Source organism: Rosa chinensis, chromosome 4, assembly GCF_002994745.2.
Source record: "Rosa chinensis cultivar Old Blush chromosome 4, RchiOBHm-V2, whole genome shotgun sequence".
NCBI lineage: Eukaryota > Viridiplantae > Streptophyta > Magnoliopsida > Rosales > Rosaceae > Rosa > Rosa chinensis.
Genome location: NC_037091.1, coordinates 9,487,651 through 9,501,294, shown reverse-complemented (window position 1 = coordinate 9,501,294; position 13,644 = coordinate 9,487,651). Strand labels below are relative to the sequence as shown.

General features: G+C 38.2%; 2 protein-coding genes across 5 annotated transcripts; one reads left to right on the top strand and one right to left on the bottom strand.

Moving 5' to 3' along the window:
* Positions 1 to 1,878: 1,878 nt before the first annotated feature.
* LOC112196355 (putative protein phosphatase 2C-like protein 44) lies at positions 1,879 to 4,446 on the top strand. 4 transcript variants are annotated; one of them, XM_024336673.2, is made up of 6 exons: positions 1,879 to 1,973; positions 2,121 to 2,179; positions 2,653 to 2,928; positions 3,355 to 3,613; positions 3,719 to 3,819; positions 3,907 to 4,446. In XM_024336673.2, exons 2-6 carry the CDS (start codon positions 2,147 to 2,149, stop codon positions 4,042 to 4,044), a joined length of 807 nt encoding a protein of 268 aa, XP_024192441.1. In that variant the 5' UTR covers positions 1,879 to 1,973; positions 2,121 to 2,146; the 3' UTR covers positions 4,045 to 4,446. The 4 variants fall into 4 exon arrangements, with proteins under 4 accessions (XP_024192441.1, XP_024192440.1, XP_024192442.1 ...); XM_024336672.2 differs by lacking the exon at positions 1,879 to 1,973 and having other exon boundaries at positions 2,002 to 2,179; XM_024336674.2 differs by lacking the exon at positions 1,879 to 1,973 and having other exon boundaries at positions 2,112 to 2,179; positions 2,657 to 2,928.
* A 171-nt stretch (positions 4,447 to 4,617) lies between these two features.
* On the bottom strand, positions 4,618 to 12,869 carry LOC112196354 (COP1-interacting protein 7). The gene is made up of 13 exons (XM_024336671.2): positions 12,522 to 12,869; positions 12,021 to 12,200; positions 11,580 to 11,700; positions 11,463 to 11,502; positions 10,850 to 10,902; positions 10,706 to 10,761; positions 10,412 to 10,564; positions 10,081 to 10,274; positions 8,189 to 9,753; positions 6,504 to 7,442; positions 5,494 to 5,899; positions 4,999 to 5,061; positions 4,618 to 4,903 (listed from the first exon to the last, which is right to left on the bottom strand). Exons 1-13 carry the CDS (start codon positions 12,578 to 12,580, stop codon positions 4,836 to 4,838), a joined length of 3,897 nt encoding a protein of 1,298 aa, XP_024192439.1. The 5' UTR covers positions 12,581 to 12,869; the 3' UTR covers positions 4,618 to 4,835.
* Between the last annotated feature and the right edge of the window lie 775 nt (positions 12,870 to 13,644).

The following is a 13,644-nucleotide window of genomic DNA, read 5'->3' as shown; positions in this document are numbered from 1 at the left end:
TGGCCTAGCAACAAAGAAGATAAAAAAATACACTCTAAGATTCACACAAGTCATCCAACAAGAAGGAAGTAACTTATGGAGGAGGTTGCTCCATAACATGCACTCCAATCTCAACATCCACTCTAGATTTAGAAAGCACATCAGCAACCTGATTTATCGTGATGTGGCTAATTTCACAGATCGAGAATTTGCAGCAGTCAGTAAGAGTTTTAGAAAGAATGTAAATCATTCACACCCTGTTTGATCATGTTAACTAGAACTTCAAAATCACTTTCAACCATCAGATATATAGGCATGAAAGATTATGAGCCAATCTTAATCCATGTGTCGCCGTGAAAGTCAAGTTTGTAATTATGTGTAGAAAAGCAAATGGTCATTTTCCACATGGAAGAGAAGTTGGTCGTGTCACTTTTGACAAGGACAATTTCACAATTTCTTTCCACGCCCTCAGATCTCAACCTCAGTGGAAGAAGAAGAAGAAGAAGAAGAATCAAAGAAAAAGACCTTTTTTGCCGTCCATCACGAGTCAATATTTGTCTGATTCCATGACTTCATGGCTCGAGACAGACGCCAATTTGTGTACTTCAAAATTTTTCTTGGAAATATACCCATTGAAAATGTCAGAGTAACTTTGTTTTCCCTAGAATCTTCAAACAATTTGATCAAGCAAGCGCGGAACATTTCCAACTTCATCTTCTTCTTTTAGACATTTGATCGAGCATCTTACAGTTAATGAAAAAGTTGGAAGATTGAACCAAATTTCTAATGCTACGGAGATAGACTTCACCTGTAGATACGTCAATAAATACGAAGATCCCAAGGGAACTATCAACCCTATCTTGCAGTAAAAATCTATATACGGCAAGTAGAATGTCACTATTGCACTTCATTTTCATTTATGATTCATTAAACTTCTTTATAATTGTTGAGATCTGACCTTCTTATTGGGCAAGTAGACGTGTCTTATGGATCAAGACTTTGGCATCAAGTTTCAAGACGTACGCATAACTCCATTGCTACTAAGCTGGTGACCAAACTGAAATTGTGACTAATTCACAAACCAAATTTGCCCCAGCTAGGAATTTGCCATAAAAATCCCAAAGTGGGAAAATTTTTATAAACCAGTCTGAGGTTTCTTAATGGGTTATTCTGTTTTGTCATTGAACTACCATACACTTCAAAATTATATCAAGTTGTCAAGAGGAAGATAAGTATGATGCATGCGAGGTGGTCTAATGAAAAAAATGGTTTCAAAAATAGTGAGGGATTCTTAAAATGTTAACTTTTACCAAAATGTTGATATGGTAGATATATTTAAAGGATCTATTTGCATAAGCATTCTTTTTAGAATGATTTGAAAATAAACGGTTGAAATTTTGACATTACAATGAGAAAATTTAAACAGACGTGTCTAACTTGATTTGTACAAGAGCAATGTCCAGTCTTGGGTATCACGTTGCGGCCTAGTTAGAGTTTTTTATACGCTGAGCTGAATCTGAAAGTTACATTGTTTTACAGCTTGGAATTTAACTGTGGGGGTAGGTAATTAACTGCATCTACCTCCATACCAAGACCATATCCCTTCCATTTTGGCCTCCTAAAAGTCCATGAACATTGTCTAAGCAAAAATAGATACTATCCTAGATTTTCTCCAAGTCATCATTACTACTCTGACTTATAGAAAGCAGTGAGAAGAAATTAAGAAAGATTTGCCCACCTGCTGCCATAACTCAGGGACCCTAACAAAAAACAGAAAAGGCAGTGAGCAGTTACAAGTTTTAAATTTGTTTCTAACAGAGGATTAAAGCTAATAAATCTTATTGTTTAATGCCTTAACAACTTTTCACTATTTTACCAACAATAGGAGATGCTGGTAATGACTAAATATCTCGGAGCTTTTAAGACTCCATAATGACTTTATATAGAATTGTAATCAGATTAAGAGAGACAGACTCGCCACCCAACTTTGCCAAGTATAGCTCTCTCTCCTCCTCTCTTTCCTTTGTAATTTGAATATTTGATTTAAAAAAAAAAAATTACCTTGCTTGTGATACAGTTTCTTTCTTCTTTTTCCCTTTTTCTGTATTTGCCTGAATGTGATTATTTTGTTGATATGGCAGATAATCATAACATTTCAGGCAAATTCATGGGTCTCAAAGATTTTCATCTCAAGTTTAAGGTACACCCTTTTTTCCCCATGTCTCATTTTCATTTTCATATGTACATATATGTACACCCTTTTCTCATATTGGATTGATCAGAGTGTTCTGGTTTCTCTGTTTTCTGGGTTCTGTTTGATATAGTGGTTAGAATTTTTAGGAGGGCAGTTATGTTTGGAAGATGGAGAAACCTAGAAACAAAGGTTATTATCAAAAACCATGATAGTCCCAGAATCAAAGTTTGATTCTTTTTTGGGGTTTTGGTTCTTCATTAAGATAATGCATATTATCACCTTTTTAAATCCAAAAGTTGTTTGCTTTTTATGCACATGAACACTATTAACATTCAAGTTTCACAAAAAAAGTTCTGGGTTTTTGTTCTTTCTGATACATAATGCACCAGAAATTTATGTACTAGCTTAAATAGAACACCAGAAAATTTTCTGGATCAATCAGAATTTGAAAGTGCTAATGTTTATATGTTCTGTTTCAGCAAGGCTTTCAGCTGAGGCGAATTCTCAAGATAAAAACTGGGGTTAAGAAGAAAGAGGCTAATTTTACTACAAAACCTTCATGGATGATGCCAGCAGTCTCACATGGGCATCATGTGGTTGAGGGTTATGATGAATTCGACTGTGACTATGTTGTGGCTCAGAGAGAGCAGATTGAAGAGCTTGAGGTGTGGCTTTTCGGAGTTTCCGATCCTCGGATTGGGGGCGGAATTACCAAGTACATGCAGGCACATCTGTTTGATAAGAAGCCAAAAGAGGTAGGAGACCTTTCCTCACACCAACTGCTTACCTTTAATTTCAGCACAGTTTCAAGTTATGACAATTCTTTTCATCAAGCAATTTCTTCACTGGTCACCTAGTTATGACAGTATTGAATTGACCCTATTTGACTAAGAAGGCCTAGTATATAGCTTACGAAATTGAATATGAGTAAAGTTACGTGGTATTTCATTGAACATCTTGTCTTCTAAAAAACACTTGTGATGTTAGGTTTTACTCAATGGGAGGAGCTACAATAAATAAAATAAAAGTGTGGTTAGCATGAGTTCCAAAGTCAATTCACTCAATTGTGTAGACCTGGTTATATGTTGCTTGAAACCAATGTCACAGCTATATTTAACTTGATGCATGCAAAGACAAGTTTCATACTCCTCAAAATTTTGATGTCATATTCTTCTGTGCAGTCTATCATAAAGGGAAAGAGCAACGAGACGATGAGAAAAGCATATCTTGATGCTAAAGCAAAGCTTAGAGATGCCCAGGGAACAGAGGAGACAACTGGAGTCGGTTCAGTTTCGGCAATGGTGATCAATGGTGAAAAGCTAGTATTAGCGAATATGGGAGACTACAGAGCAATTGTTTGCAGAGAGGGTTTGGCTCATGAAATAGGCATTAGGCAGAAGCAATCACCCAAAATGAGTTGGACACATAGACTCTTTAAAGGTATGTAGATGGTACTTCGCCTTTGCATTTATAGGATTGTGGTTGCTTAAGTTATGCACATACTTTTACTAGTTCACATTCTTATGTATCATACTGGCAATGCAGCAAACAATAAGCAATCTAAAAGCTCAGATCTTGTTGTTGGGGCCGAAAAGATTGAGAACGATAGTGAATTTGTCATTTTAGCAAGCAGTGGCATATGGGAGGTAAGATGTGCATTTGGCATCTCACTTCTCAAAATCTTCTAGCTAGCTAGCTTACATGTAACTCATCGACTCTGGCATGTGTTTCAGGTGATGAAGTATCAAGAGGCTGTGAATCTCATAAGGCGCATTGAAAATCCAGAAATAGCTGCCGAGTGTTTGGCAAGTGAAGCTTCAAATAGAATGAGCAGAAGCAACATTTCTTGCTTGGTCATTCGATTTGATTGACATATCATTTCTTAATTCGCGTTGTCTTTTGTTCATATGGGACGAGATACACAGTTTTTATTCCATGGGTGCAAAACAGGTCTGAATTAGCAATGGAGCATGCGATGAGACGCATGTTGGATACATTGGAACAGATACCAAGTTTTTTCTATGTTCAACTCTCTATGGGAAGTGGGAAAATAGATTTTAGGATGAGGGTCCTCTCTCTAGGCAGCGAACATGTAATGTTGCTAGTTCGAACCATACATTCAAATAGAACATAATAGTCAAACAAACGAGATGATTAATCTCGTAAATTATACCCGTTTAAGAGGGTGACCATCGAAATGTTATTGGAGGAGCAAATCCAGTTTATGAGTGATTACTCTGGGAAATCTACTTGTTCTTCTGATTTTCATGTGAGATCCAAGAGTGCAATATATCAATCCCATTTCCAGCAAACTATTTCCAGTAACAATTTTCGTCAAGCCTGCAACCATTTGATTAAGCAGGAGGGTAACTACAAACTAATTCCCCATGCAACCCTGAATGTGAATGTACAAAGCATTTCCAGCAAACTATTTCCAGTAACAATTTTCGTCAAGCCTGCAACCATTTGATTAAGCAGGAGGGGAACTACAAACTAATTCCCCATGCAACCCTGAATGTGAATGTACAAAGCAAGTTCTACAACAACAAAACTAGGATACTACTTTCACACATACAAAACCGGAGAATCTGTATAACTTGATGAGTGGAGAAAGATTAGCTTGCCGCATCCTCATCTTCAAATTTGTAAAGCATTTACGTCTTCATGTTGTCAGCTTCTTTTCACTAGTTTTGCTTCGGAATGGGGACAACAAGGAGAAATGGCGAGAACCTGTAACCATATGAAAGAAATCCTTTTGTTACAATTATTGAAAGAGAAAAAGAATGAATGAAGCAAAGCATGTTTCTGAGTTATAAAACACTTACCCTTTGATGTAGCAGAGGAATTGGAAGTTTCATCTTGCGATATCAGATTCTTTAATGTAAAGACTGATCATGAGCACAAAAAGCTGTCAGCTTACTATGCAAGTACTTGTTATCAAATTTCATATATAACACTCTTTTGGCCTCAACAGACCCCATCCATATTAGATTTTAAGTCTTGACAGATCCACAACTTGCAATGTGCATAAACATACAGCAACATAGCAAGTCAATGAAAAAGAGCCTAGATAATACAAAAAGAAAAGAAAAAGGATGGCACGAGAAAATGATTCAGGCCTTTCAGTGCCACATTGAACACTAACTAAGATTACACGCGAGCACTGACCACTCATTGATTGGTGTTGTCAGGAGACAGAAGACAGATAAAACAGGGGGGCAAAAAACCTTGAAGTGTATTACTTTCAATGTGTGTCTAACAAAGAGGAGAATGTAAAGAAACCTAAAAAGAATGTGCGTTCTGGGTCAAATGCAAGTTACCTTCACTAGAAGAAACAGTGTTTGTCGCGTTATCATCTGCTTCAGAACCAATCATGCTGGTATTATCTGGTTCACCGTTACGTTCACCTGATGATGAGCTATGGTTCTTTCTTCCAAACTTTAACAGCCGTCTAAACCCTTTTGATGATTCCTTCACCTGGGGCTTTTCAACAGCTTCTGGTATCTTTTCTAGCTTGTTACTAGACTCAGATACATATGCTCTAATAGTTGCTGTGCCTGTTGCCATGGTTTCTGAGCTTGTTGAGGGTGCTTTTCCATACTCAGAATTCACAGTACATGGATCTTCCAGTGAGGATTGCCGCACATAAGGGGCTTGATATGGTTTTTCAACAGTACTATTGCTGGAAAACTTTGGGGTTTCCTTCTCTGAATTATCCGCCAGGGCCTATTCACCAAAGATGTATACAAAAATGTTAAGACTACCAAGAGATATTAGCACAACAACAATGGGAAGTTCATACAAAAGTTAATTAAATGACTACAATAAATTTATTTTTCCAGGAAAGATATAGTTATGTACAACCCTCAGTGGAAGTGGAAGGGCCCTGCATATATAAATACACACTTATACCTAACATACATATATTTGGTTCAGTGGTCCCACCTTAGATTTACAACAAAATTTCAGAATTTCTGATGCTATGGCATGTGAACAACCTAATCACAAACTTATAATAATAGTAAGGGACTAGGGGCACACGTACAACTTCATTCTGTCAGGTGGGAGCACTGAACCAAATATAGATAGAATGCATACAAGTAAACCTTACAAATTTTATCACAGTTCCAAGTTTTGCAGATTTCAAGACTTCACACGTATATGCTTGCTTGTAAGCTCGTCAAATGCAAATCAGACACCATGGTTAATGCAAATTGTTTTAGTTAAAGATTTCCAAATTTCCAGCTGTGCATCCATAATAGTCCATTGCAGTCGGCATAACCAAAAATATAAAGCTCAAGTGAGTTGTTTGTCATTTGACCAACCGTACCTCATGAGATTGAACCTGCTGCTGTAATAGCTCATGAATGGGTTCTCTATCGACTACATCTACTGTAAGTGGTGAAACTGGTGCCCAAACAGCAGCATAATCTGATACCACCTTTGTTTTCTCCTGAACATGCTGTCCCTTTCCAACCTCCAAATTTCCTCCAGGTGCATGTACAATAGGAATGGAAGGTTTCTCAAGCATCAGAACAGTTTTTTCAATTACTGGATTGTCATCTTTATCACTACGATGTGTACTTTTGTCATCATTCCTCTTCAGTTGAGCACCTCCAGAGGTAGGTTTCACTGAAACATCTTTCTGGCTCATTTCTTTGGCTGTTGATGTGCTCTGTGCAACAGCAGGTCCCTTGGATGTTCTGATTTTCAATTCTGGAAGGCTAGCAGCCTTGCTTTTGTCATAATTCACGATAGCAGATATTTTCTTGCTCTCAGACCCATCAGATGCTTTTGGCTTTGATACTGTTACAGTGTTCCGTGGCTTAACTGAAGAAACAAGATTGCTGTTAGGCATCTTAGGCTCTGATAATCTTCTAATTCGTGCCACAGATGACTTGGGATCACTTGTAACACCGGAGTTTTCCTTCTTTTTTTCAGGCAATGAAGATACAGACCGGCTTAACCTGTTTCCAGCCGTGTGGCTTCCAGTATTCAGTTTGCTAGATTTGGCAGTTTTCTGAGAATCAGTAGAGCCGCCCGTAGATGCAGTTTTGATGGGGAACCTTTGTAGAGGAGATGATGATCCTGGCTCTGAATCACTAAATTTTGATCCTTTGTGAGAGCTTGGTGATAGTTTTGTCAGCCCTTGTTTCCTGGTTTGCTGTGAGGGCAATGGTGACTGAGCAGGGATGCTACCGGCTCTAGCAGCAATCCTCTTTTGCCTCTGTATCTTTAAAGCTTCAAGTCGTTTGATCTCTTCTTCTTCCTGAAAACAAAATTCAAACATATAAAAATCATATAAACAAACCAAATGAGATTGCTAGCGCAAACCTCGAGAAGCAATGTTTCCACCACAAAACCATGTAAAAAGACATGGAAAGCAATGTACAACATGGAACAGATATGGTGAGATTACAAATATAAAACATTTACGACTCAGACAAGCATTAATGTTATGTTAACTTTTTGTTTTTTTCCTTAATTTTGTAACTACGGTTTTTCTCCTTAACCTTTCAGGTCTCAGACTCATATTTGAGACCACAATATTTTCCCTCAAAGAAAACCAACCCAAAGTCTACGAATATAGAGCTGTGAAAATAATAATGCGGGGGAGACCACCTCCACCTTGTATACTCTTTTATGCTTCATAACTTTATACCGCATTTCACATGATTGAAGAAGGCATAAATGATTGATTATATCAACTATTGTCAGATAAGGACATGCCTGCTTGTAAAAGTGTCTGTGCTTCATTGTTCTCTGACACATTTATCTGATTTAACATGCAATATAAGATGGATGAATATGCAAGGTTACCCTTCCGTTAATTTCCTACTTTTCAGTGTGAATTAAGCATTTCTAAAAGTTCAAAAAGAAGTAGATTATACCAACCCATCCAGAAAGTATTCGCCCTCTCCTTGACCTATAGAAGTTGAAGTCACCCTAACCTCCCTCCTATCTTTGTAAATTTACCTTGCCGAATAGAAAACAAAATAGAAATTAGTGACTAACCTTTTCTTTCTTCATTTTCTGAAGATCGGCTTTAAAGCTTCTTAGTTTCTCAGCTCGTGCTCGTGCTTCCTCCAAAGGACTCAACTTTGCGGGCTTTCCTTTTCTTATTGGCCCCCCAATCTTCTTTTCAGAAGTATTTTGAACGATCTTAGATTTCTTGTCATTGCTAGGCTTCTTAGCCCCTTTAACGTCACTCACCACATCCTTATGTTTCTTATCCAGAGCAGCACCACCATTTATATGAACCTGCATTTCATAATCTAAAGCAGGGTCATAGCTTGTTGAACCCCTTTCTGCACCACGCTGGGGCATTAAACTCAACTCATCTGGCTCATAATTAACTTGGGCCGCAATCTTATGAGTCATGTCTTCAGATGGGAACTCAGAGTCCATATCAATAGCATTTCTGTCGCTGCTTTCAACATGATCTAGTGACATTGAACGTAACGGAACTATGTAGGAATCATCATTCATGTTGTGTGATGACCTTCTATCTGAACTACGGGTTGCATGCTCGAATCCATTTACAGCAAGTGGATCGGATGGTGAACCTATAAAACCAGACTGCTTATCTTGTCCATGAATCATAAAATCATCATTGGCAGTCCTCCTATAGCCAACCCTTCTGCCATCTATTTCTGAACGTAAATCCATTTGGCCATCTATGATCCTACTGTGACCCAACTGGCCCTCTCTTACTGACATTAACAATTCACCATTTGATGACTTCGGCATGCGATTAACATTTCCACTAAAGTCACTTATATCTGTTGTGCTTCCTTCTCGACTTTCCCCCCTATGTCGATTGCCAGAAAGTAAAGGATCATCCCCAAGGTTACTTTGTCGTCTTTTTTGTTGGACCTTCTTTTCCATAGAAAACATTTCTTGGTCAACATTGCGATTGTCTTCATCAGCATCTCTGAGTAAGAAATTTTGAAAGGCCTGCCAGTTGTCCCCATTTGCTTCCTTCTCAGATGAATCAAATTTATCTATAGATTGTGTGTGGTTTCCTTTTCTTTTGGTTGATTTAAGAGAATTCATAACCTCCAGAATTCCATCCTGCAGATTTCCATCTTCCTCATCAGTTTGAGAGTCAGAACCTGATTGAGATTCTCCGTCAGAAGAATTTTTCCCCTTTGAGGTGATGTAATTAATATTCCGAATGACAACCGTGCCTGATTTCTTTTTACCAGAGCGGCTAGACTTCTTTCGTGATTCCCTCTCCAACTCTGTATCATCTGACGATCTTGTTCTCAAAGCGTCTATCTCCCAGGCTTCTGATTCATCATTGTCGGGACTACCATCCATGGAATGCCTTTTCTGTTTCATTTTTTGACTTTGATCGAGTCTCGGATCCTCTGCTGTTGGATAAGGAGGCTGAAAAAATGGGCTATTTCCAGGGTAATTCTGATAGTAGGGCATGCCTTGCATGGGATATGGTGGATAGACTGGCAATGCACCTGGAGAATGAACAGGCCAGGGAGGGAACATCTGATGGGGAAACTGGCCTGGAAAATATTCTTGGTGGCTTAACGATGGTTGGTGCTCCAAGGGAGGCTTTTCATCTGGACAGATGGACAAACAGATACTTTCAGCTAAATACTAAGAGTAGTGGATTAAGACGTTCAATAAACTATATCATAGTTAATTATGAAAGAAGATTGGGGCCTTTCTCACAGTCAAAGCATCAAAACTATTCGCATATATACACATAAAGTAATGTAGCTGGTGTTCACACTTCTTTTTTATAACTGCAAAATGATGACCAGTCTAACTAATGAAGACTCCAGAGGTAATAGGAAAGTGCTAAATCATGGCAGTTCTTGAGAAAAGTAATTGTACTAGGTTAGTAACCTATTTGTAGGACACCCCCCTAGAAATTGAAGTCTTACCTGCAGAAGTAGCTTTTCCATTATTCTCTGCCAACTCATTTGGCTTGTTGGTCATACTTGAAAGCACTATGCCCGATGCATTCATGGCAGAGAAGTCTGCTCGGTTAGACATTGCTTCAGCTGCTTCAATTTCAAGCCATTGGCCAGTCTCATGCTTTCGTTTCCACAGTTCCTTATATCTTCTACAAGCATCCCTGTGACATTGAAATTTTAAAATCCAGTAAAGATTTGAAGCACATATTCTGCCACATGTTGATATACGCCTTATATCAAAGAAATTATAATTAAAAAATATATATTAAAACGGATGGAAGAAGGAAGTTCTACTCACATCAAGCGTGAAGCCCCAAAGCATTCAGCAAATGATATTAATGGTGGCAGATGATCAACGTCAAAACCTGCCGCTACAGCACGAGCAAAAGCCATACCTTGCTCTTTCTGCAGCATTTTTTTGCGTGTCTCCAGAACTTTTAGAAGCTGAACTCTACAATAACATCAGATATAAAAAAACAATTAGCACCCACAAAAATCTCAACTAGTTTTATGGAAAAACTAAACCAAATTAGATTACGGCAATCACTGATTAAAGACTACATATGAAATGAAAATATGAAATGGTACATACTTTGAGTTCTCCTCTTGTGCAGCGGAACCATTTGCTTCAGGTTTACGGGCACCAGCCTGTCAGTTTATCAAATGAAACCCCCTATAAAAGACATTAATCAAACTAAAAATTTAAATAAGATTATAAGAGGATATAAAATCTCACCTCATAAAGAACTATTGCTTTCTCTTCATTAGTATCTGGCACTGGCCTGTTTCCTGTCAAAAATAACTTGGGGTTTCAAAATCCAATGGTAAAATTATTAACAAAAAAGAAAGATAATCATAGACTTCCAAAGTAGAAACGCAAATGAAAACAAAATCACAGTATTGAATCTAGTTGATGGAATCTTTGCCTCCCTATATATGAAAAGATAAACACTGAAGATGAAGGAAGCTACGAGAATAGTGAAACTTTCAGCTGATCTCATGTCCTGAAACGAGCAAGCTTTCTAAAGCTTCCTCATTAATCCCCTCTCACACCCCAATACCCAGCCCTTTTAATTCATACAGATGCGAAAAGCTAAAATACACAGAAGAAAAATGGGTTTTGGTAAATAGGGTAGGGAAAGGTAGGGGCTGTTGCCACCTGAAAGAGGCAGAATCTGGTGCCACCAGAGCTATTGGCATAAAGTGTGTCGAGAAAGCAGAGGGGAAACAACACAAATCAGTGGTCAGGCGCAAACATGTAAAGAAAACAAACACAGGCAAACATCTGTTGCTTTACTAATAGTAATATCATTGTGTGAACATATGCATTCTTAGTTTTATAACATTACCTTCTATGCTGTCCATAGGTTTTCCATGATTGTCCTCTACCTGCCACAAAGAAACTGCAATTTACATTTCTGCAATGATCGTACATAGATCACTGAACATCGACACATTTTACTTACAGGATTAAATCCCATATCATGATTTCCTTGAATTGTAATAGCCTCCTCAATCTGTAGGATCTCAGATTCTAAAGTGTACACACGTTCCAGGACCTCCGGAGTGCTCACAAAGCGAACAAATCTACAAGCCACCCCACATATTAGTACAGCATGTCAATATCACAGGGAGAGAGTTATCATAGTAGTGCAGGATATTGCATGGCAAACCGCTCTAAACAGTCACAGCTTAGTAGGCAAAAGTGTTTAGCCTATAGAAGCACCGTAACCACTCTCCTTACATTTTAAAAACAAAACGAGTAAACTGAGGAACTGATTCCAAATTACCAAACATACATGCATGCATCATATGCAACAGTTCCTACTTGGCACAGTTAAGCTAAGCAGATCAAACAAGTGGCAAATACTCTAAGCAGGACGGAGTTATTCGATTCCACAACACACCTTTCGACAGTACTCTTTGTGAACCATGCTGCATCACTGCCAGACTCCGGCTCGAGAATAATCGAATAGCCCCCCTTGGCCATCTGTTCCTGCGCAGTCTTCAAGTGGGAAAGAAACGGGTCCAACAAACCCGAAGCTATCTTCTCCATCTTTCCATTTGCAGATATAACCAGGTCACACCTATCAACAAGTACAAATCAAAATGAGGACACTGTGATATGATTACACCTTGTGCAAAATTCTATCTTCTACCTAATAAATTCCAAAAACCAACACACTAGATATGAACAAATACTACCAAACAATGAAAGAATCACAGAGACTAATACAATCCAAAAACATCAAATCCCAAAATCAAAAACCACTCAGATCACTAAAGAAACAAGAATGCATTTCCAACTCATTGGTCATAAGCTCAAAACCCAAAAAAAACCCAAATCCAATCTTCACCAACAAACAATAAGCAATGGCAACCCATTTGAGAAAAGCAAAGGATTTTACCTAGTCCGAGTGGGTGTGAGTTGGAACAGAGCAGAGTCGAGCCGAGTGGAAGACCTCATTTTTAGAAGAAATCGATTAAAGGGTGGTCAAAGAACCAGGCTTTATGAATTGGGAAAGTGAAAAAATCAGAGACTGATTGGGTAAGTGAAGAACTTTGAAGCCAAAGCCATATGGCAAAATGAGCTCAGAGCTAAAAGATAGAGGCAATTTCAGAAGAAACCCAAATGAGAAAGTGCCTGGTTTAGCTCAAAAAAACCGAGAAGCTTTTTGCTTTTTTAACAAAAGAGAGAGGATCCAAAGGAGTGTGCTTTGGATGCCAACTCAACCAGAGACCATATTTCTCTGAAGAAGAAAAAAAACAAAGGAGCTTGATTTAGGCCTTAGTGTAAAAACATATGGATATGGGACAAGGTAGGGGTAAATTAGGGAGAGCATAAAAAGGTGCCGGGGCGAGAGGGACAAATTTTCATATTATATACGAGCGATATCATAATATAGTTGGTGACAGTGATTGAGGGTTTAGGGACTGAAATTACGAATTTGCCCATGTCCCTTTCAATGGTACCGTTGAGGCCCTTCCCAGGGTCCCCCCCCCCCCCCCCACTCTCTATTTAGCAAGTGGTTGGTGTTTGATTAACCAAAAAGGGCGTTTTGACTTGAGGAGTAAGAGTAAATAGATTGGCTTGTTCAAGTTTTTGCCAAATATGAAAGATAAAAAATCCATGGAGTAAAGTAACAGAAATACTATCCATTCATCCAAAACTTGAGTAAAGAGTAAATAGATTTGCTTGTTCAAGTTTTTACCAAAAATGAAAAATATAAAAACCCATGGAGTTAAGGAATAGAGAAACTATTAATTAAGAGTTTCCATATATCAAGACCTCATTGTTTTTAGATATGGTAAGGTGTAACTGTAAAACTAATACCAAAATTGAGAAATCCATCGATGCAAAACTTTTTCCTTTAATTGAGACTAATTATTCAACAAATTGTTTATGATTGGAGTTATGAAGGTGTAAAAGGTGGCCATTGCTTTTCATTTTATTCCTGAACGTTGTAGTGTATGTGATCATTTGGCTACATTTGCGTCAAAGGCCACGAGTCTTTTGAGTTGAAGAAGAGG